The 7226-nt window shown below is 39.6% G+C and overlaps 1 protein-coding gene and 1 pseudogene across 1 annotated transcript; both read right to left on the bottom strand.

The window, feature by feature from the left end:
- Positions 1–2126: 2126 nt before the first annotated feature.
- Positions 2127–2240, bottom strand: LOC148297939 (small nucleolar RNA R71; annotated as a pseudogene).
- Positions 2241–4865: 2625 nt separating this feature from the next.
- On the bottom strand, positions 4866–6998 carry LOC110762620 (strychnine-10-hydroxylase-like). The gene is made up of 2 exons (XM_021965272.2): positions 6015–6998; positions 4866–5929 (listed from the first exon to the last, which is right to left on the bottom strand). Exons 1-2 carry the CDS (start codon positions 6960–6962, stop codon positions 5306–5308), a joined length of 1572 nt encoding a protein of 523 aa, XP_021820964.2. The 5' UTR covers positions 6963–6998; the 3' UTR covers positions 4866–5305.
- Between the last annotated feature and the right edge of the window lie 228 nt (positions 6999–7226).

Consider the following 7226-nt stretch of genomic DNA (forward strand, 5'->3'; position numbering starts at 1 on the left):
CTCCTCCTCCTCCTCCTCTTACTAGGTCTAAAAGACTTAGGAAGAGGAGTGGAGTTGAATCTGATGAGACAGAAGAGTTTGCCGTTAATCCAACTGAGGCCTCCGGAACTGATGATGAGCTGCGAGAAGCCTTTGAGGCTGTTGAGCAGGAGAAGGGGCAAGAAGAAGCAACATAGGCCCCTTTGAAAGAGAAAGGGAAAGAATTTGAAGAAGAGGTGAGACTGCATTCTGGCCACATAGACATGCTTATTTATGCTTTTCCTTCTTTTCAGCTTCTGATTTTTGTTCGTTTATTAGGAGGAGATTCCGGCTAAGGTAATAGCAGAGAGTATTGCCTTGGCACAGAAGCAGCACGTCATTCCTGGGACAGACTAAAAACAATGATGAAGAGAAAGTTTGATAAATATTGAGGAAATGTTGATGGCATCAACAAGTTATTCTTTGTGGAGGTTATTCTAGATGGACATTTAGCTTAGGTGACTTGGTTTTTGATGAAAATGGGGTTAATGACATGTCATTGCAGATCAAGAAACTTTAACACAATTTGTATGATTATTATAGAAAGCAAAATCCAGTTGGTGCCCAAGTATTTCATGGTAATGTAGAGGGTGTTAGACAATGTGAAGGATCATTGCTTTTAAACAATGATGTTACTAAATCATCAAGGTTACAAAAGTTCTTGAAGTCAAGGAAAGATAAGGATGTTGTTGAGATAAGAAATGAAATTGACAAATACTTATTGGAACCTCCCGTGAATCTTAGCAATGAGGAGTTCAAATTGCTTGATTGGTGGAAGGAGAATGCTACAAAATTTTCAATACTTTCCAAGGTTGCAAAAGATGTATATGCTGTCCAAGCATCAACCGTGGCTTCGAAATGTGTTTTTAGCATGGGAAAGTGAGTTGTAGATCCTTTTAGGAGTACACTCTAAAAATCGTGGAGGCATTGATTTGTTGTAGTGATTGGTTAAGGGCTGAGGAGTTTAGCTACTACAAGGAACCTGTATGGGATGAGTTGGATTTCTACCAAGCTTTGCAAAAAATGGAAAAAGGTTTTCTTTTCTACATTAATAAAAAATTGTAGTTTCTTTATGTCATATTAATTAATATATTTATTAACTTTTTTTTCCTTGTGCAGATGTGATAATTTGATTTTAGGAGTATGAAATTTGATTTCTATATGTAATGGTATGTAATAATGATTTTCTTTTTAACTTTGCAAATATGGAGATTGTGATTGAGATTACTTTCACAATTTGCCATGGTTTGTAATAATTATTTATGGATTTGAACATGTGTGGTGGATGATGACTTTCTTAGGTTTTTCGTATTTGAATAATGATAAACTGTCAAATATGCAAAACTATAAAAACTGAAAAAATATACAGGAACCCTAAAATTTGAATGGGACTGGAAATCTGAAGGAAAAAAAAAAAAAAAAAAAGCGCCTGGAAACTTAAAAAAAACCACCTTCAATTGTTGCTTTCTTTGGCCTCAGCAGACATCTGAACCGAACCGAACCGAACCAACCCGCCATATTCCGATTTCGAATTAACTCAAAATTGGGCCTAAAAAATAGATGTGCGGTTCACTATTTGGGCCTGCCAACATGACTAAGTTTGACGTATGGTTTGGGACCATAACCGACCCAACCCAACCCGTGAACACCCCTAGTCTTGAGCGACGGAAAATCTCCAAACCACTAGCCAATACCTATACCAACATGTTCAGACTCATAAGGGAAGGTTGAGGGTAGCTGCCCCTTATGCAGTAGTTCTTATTTATCCGTATTTTGAGATTCGACGACAATGGCAACTCCCTCAGCAATCCGATGTCCTGCTATCGTGACCAACAATTTTGAGATTAAACCCTCCATGATCACCATGATGCAGAATTCATCCGTATTTTTTAGTCTGCCAAATGAAGATCCAAATATACATCTTGCGATAGTTTTGGAGATTTGTGACACATCCAAGTTCAATGGGGTAACTGATGATGCGGTTTGTTTAAGGCTATTCCCTTAAAGGATAATGCCAAACTTTAGTTATTGTCACAACCACAAGATTCCATCCGTATTTGGGATGATTCATTCAAGAAATTCCTTGCTAAATTTTTCCCTCTGGCCAAAACTGCAAAATTATGACAATATATTATGTCGTTCGTTCAATATGATAAGGAACCTCTTTATGAAGCATGGGAACGATTCAAAGATTTATTGCGAAAGTGTCCTCACCATGAGCTACCAACTTGGATTCAAGTTCAGACTTTTTACAATGGGTTGAGTCAAACAAGTAGGACATTAGTTGGTGCAGCAGTTGGAGGTGTTTTAATGGCAAAAACGGCTACCGAAGCATTCGAACTATTGGAAACCATGGCTTCCAATAGTTACCAATGGCGGAGTTAAAGAGTGCATTTGAAGCTAGTTGGGGTCTTGAAATCGATGCTATGGCTTTGTTAACAACACAAATTTCTAACCTTACAAAAAAAGTTGAATCTTTGAGTGTTAATGCTATGAACACTAATACTAATTTTGGTTGTGATTTTTGTGCAGGCCCTCACTACAGGGAACCCATTTGCGTCCGCTGAGCAAGTAAATTAGGTTGCAGAATTTAATCGACAAAGGAATGATCCTTATTCCAACACGTACAACCCCGGTTGGCGAACCATCCAAATTTTTCATGGAGCAATAATCAGAATGTGCAGATGCCACAAACTGGCTTTCACCTCAAGAGAAGAAAATAAATTTGGAAGATGCGCTTACTCAATTGATTATGTCTATCACTCAATTTATGACTGAAACAAAAACCCAATTTCAGAATCAGCATGCTTCTATTCGGAATTTGGAGGTGCAAGTAGGCCAACTAGCTAATGTTTTGCAACTATGGTCATATAGATGTGGAAGGGTATATAGATGCCGATTGGGCTGGTTCAGTTACTAATAGACGTTCTACGTCTAGGTATTTCATATTTGTTAGTAGTAATCTTGTTACCTGGAGGAGTAAAAAATAAAAAGTGGTGTCTAGGTCTAGTGCCAAGGCCGAGTACTGTGGGATGGCTCAAGATGTCTGTGAGTTACTATGGTTGAGAAGATTGTTAAGAGATCTTGGATTTGGACCCCAGAAATCCATGGATTTGTATTGTGATAATAAAGCTGGAATTGCAATTGCACATAACCCTGTGCAACATGATCGTACAAAGCACGTGGAGGTTGATGTTGATCGACATTTTGTTAAAGAGAAATTGGATGTTGAAATTATTTCTTTTCCATTTATAGCATCCGAGTATCAACTGCCATATGTTCTTATGAAAGCTGTGTCTATTATTGTCTTTCTCAACTCTCTTGACAAGTTGGGTATGCGTGACATCTTTGCTCCAACTTGAGGGGGAGTGTTAGCGAGATTAGCTTAATTAGGATATTTATTTCCTAGTCTATTAGAACTCTATTTCTTTCTTTTTGTACAGATATTGTGTAATTAGAATTTTATCTTGTTTCCTAATTTAACCATATTAGGGTTACATCTTGTATTATAAATACCTCTTTTTAAAGAATAAAATACAACATGAAAATATTCTACCCATATTGTTTGACTATTAATTCTCACTCCACGATATATTGTAAGCACAAAGAACATAGCATGTGCCACTTAAATGATTAAGTATTAACTTACAACTTCTTTGGGCCTAAAAACAAATCCAGAATCTATTAAATTATGACAAGCCAATGATGAATGACAAGAGACTCACAACCAGCCAAATGATTAATTTTTTTAGTCTGAAACTAAAACAACTTTCTTCATCTTGATTATTATAAAACAAAATCACCATAGATTGTTACTTTTATCAAAATGCATAAAAATAAATAAATCGTTTTCACATTGATTTCAGATGTGATTTTGGAATTATTAATTAGTTGTTAATTTAGTAATACTCTCATTTTCAACACTAAATAGTTACATAAAAAACTTCCCCATTAATCGTAAGCAGATGTGGTTAGATAGCAAACTACAAATCAGAATTAAAACCTTGACCTTAATTGGGACAGTTGAGTGACATTGTTGTCTGGTTAAGATCTTGGGGTGAGGACCACCAATTATGGAACCTCATTGTAGAAAATGTTACACAAAGCACATGTGATGAATGATAAATCTCATGGCGTAATTTATGAATACAATCTTTTTCATTTCACAAAAGAAAAAAGAAGAGCAATGTTATTGTACAAGGACAAAAGTAGGGGTGAATACGGGTCGGGTCGGGTCAGGTATAGGCCCAAACCACTCACCGAACCGGCCATGTCGGCAGGCCCATTGGGCAAACCGCACACCTCATTTTTAGGCCCATTTTCGAATGAATTCGAAACCCGATAAGTCGGGTCGGGTTAGGCCGGGTTGGCGGGTTTCTGCCGAGGCCCAAAAAGAGCAACTGAAGGTGAGTGAGAGCAGAGAGAGAGAGAGAGAGCGCGAGTCACTGAGAGAGAGAAAGCGAGATTGACTGAGAGAGAGAGCCACGCTGCGAGAGTGACTGAGAGAGAGAGGGAGCGACAGTGACTAACAGAATAAGAGAGATTGGAAGAAGAAGTCGACGGATTTGGTTTGGGGGGAGGAGGTTGAGTGAGAGAGGCAGATCTGATGGAGAGAGAGGAGGTGTTGCCAGTGGCGAGAGGAAGAAAAAATGGAGGAAGAAGAAAAAATAAAAAATGGAGAGAGAAGAAGAAAGTGACGGCTGGGAGAAAAGAATAGGAAAATGAGAGTTCGTGGGGTAGGAAACCTAACTCTTTTTTTAATGTTGTTTTAATTCTTTAGATTGTAATAAATATTATAATCGTACATACATTTCACAAGAAGACGCATCAGTCCAGTGGAATTTGGGCTTTGTGTCTGCACCCTGGAAAGAGTTCGACTCCCCATCACTGCACTTACTATGAAATTTTAGACAATTTTCATGGAATCGGTCCGGTTCGGGTTTCGATGATTTTAAAATAAAAAAAAACCGGACCAACCTGCCAAAATCGGTCCGGTTCGGCCGGTTCAGTCGGGTTTTCGGTATAAATGTGCAGCCCTAGACAAAAGGCTGTTGTCGTCCTAGTCAATAAGGCCCAATTCTCAAATACAAGGGACTCCAATATTTTGTATAAAAATTTGGGCTCTCATTTAAAATAATAGCTACTTGGGCTTGATTCTCCACCTGATCACCTAAGAGACCAACGATACGGGGACAAACAACATTTATTGCAAAAAATGAAATACAACGATGAACTATAAATTAGGATAGCAACGTTGAGAGCAAATAAAAATCCTTGTTTTATCATTTTATCCATAAAGTTGAGAGGGCAAACGAGGTTTGATGAGAACTTGAAGAGGGGTCGCCTTGACGTTTGTCAGTCCAAAGCTCTCAGTCATATCAATCGGTGCACTCGAGGGGTTGGAGATTTCAAATGCATGCACAAAACTAGCCAACGTAAATTGCACAATTTGAAGGCCAAATGCCAAGCCAGGGCACGCTCTTCTCCCACTTCCAAACGGAATTAACTCAAAGTGCAATCCCTTAACATCAACATCCTTGTGGGTGGTCAGAAACCTCTCCGGCTTGAATTTGAATGGGTCGGGCCATATTCTAGGGTCGGTTTGGATCTTCCAAAGGTTCGTGATCAACCGGGTGCCCTTCGAGACATGGTACCCGCCTATGGTGCAGTCCTCGGTGAACTCACGTGGTCCAGATAATGGTGCTGCTGGGTACAAACGCAGCGTTTCTTTCACTATGGCTTGGAGGTAGACCAGCTTGCTTATATCTGACTCACTCACAACTCTCTGTCTGCCTATTTCAGTGTCCAGTTCATTTTGGGCTCTTTTAAGCACGTGAGGGTTGTTCAATAATAGTGATATTGCCCATGTTAATGTGACCATGGTGGTATCGCTACCTCCTGCAATCAAATTCTGCAAAAGTTCAATTTATTATTTGATTAATTATTTATATTAAGCTAAATTATATAGATTAAGCTATAGGCATATGTTTGATTACCAAGATTGTGGCTTTGTTGACTGTGTCAGCATCAAAACCGCCTAGGTCTGCACCATCAAGCACAGAAAGCATGGCGTCTATGAAGTCTGGTTCCCCTTTAGCATCACCTCTTGCCCTCCTTTGCTTGTGCTCTTCAACCCACTCTCCAACAATGGCGTCCAGTTCTTTCCCAGTCTTCTTCATCGCCTTCTCATGCCCACCCAAGTCCAACCACCGAAGATAAGGCACCGCATCACCCACCACAAACAGCCCCACATAATGAAAAAACTTCCTCAATGCACTCTGAACCCTACGCCCTTCTTTCTTCTCATCCTCATCGGCAGCAATCGAATAACGCTTTCCAGCCACCATTCTAAGAATCACGTTCAAAGTCATGTCCCCAAACCACTGCTTCAACTCCACCAAAACTCCGTCGCTATTATTGCTCTCCCTTTTCTCCTCGGTGCTACAAGTTTTGTACAATTCTTGCAAGAAAGTTGTCACTTCAGAAACTCGAATGCGTCTGAGCAGCTCAAGCCTTCGGTTAGACAGCAGCTCCAAGGTGGTAATCTTGCGCATCTCTCGCCAGAAGGGTCCGGAGGGTGCAAACGCAAACATGGCGTAGCCAATGTGATCCACAACAGCGAGCTTTGGACGGGAGTTTAAGACCAAGTCATTTGTTGTGAAGCATTCTTTTGCTATCTCACTGCTGCTTATCACGAGAGATGGATAGACACCGAGGCGGATGGTGAAGAGAGGCCCGTACTTGTCAGCCATGGCTGCCAATGTGATGTGAGTAGGTGTGGATCCTCCTAGCAAGGGAAGGTGGCCAAATATCGGCCATGCACCCTTGGCTTCAGTTGGGACTAATTTGGCAGGTCTCCATCTGCGTGAGAAGTAATAGGAAACGATGATTATTGTAAATAAAAAAGCAGTGATGGAGTTTACATAAGGGAGAGAATAATCCATTGAAACTAATTGGTAATTGGAAACTTAGAAAGCTAGAGAATGAATGCCCTATCACACATATTATATAGGCGTGATATCTATGCTCATATATATAGATACCACCTCATGAGGATATAACATAATATTATTTTTATAGACAAAATTCTACGCTAAGGAAGTAATTCATTGATCACTTCAAAAGTAACATTATCATATGAAAAACGATGCGTTTACTTTGTCCGCTAGTATAGCATGCTGTGAAGATTATTCAAATTTCAACGCCAC

This window comes from Prunus avium, chromosome 1, assembly GCF_965620075.1.
Source record: "Prunus avium chromosome 1, drPruAviu1.hap1.1, whole genome shotgun sequence".
In the NCBI taxonomy this organism is placed as follows: domain Eukaryota; kingdom Viridiplantae; phylum Streptophyta; class Magnoliopsida; order Rosales; family Rosaceae; genus Prunus; species Prunus avium.

Coding starts and splice junctions, on each gene's coding strand:
- LOC110762620 (XM_021965272.2), bottom strand. CDS start 6,962: ATGGATTATTCTCTCCCTTATGTAAACTCCATCACTGCTTTTTTATTT. Junction 5,930..6,014: donor TCAACAAAGCCACAATCTTG/GTAATCAAACAT, acceptor GAACTTTTGCAG/AATTTGATTGCAGGAGGTAG.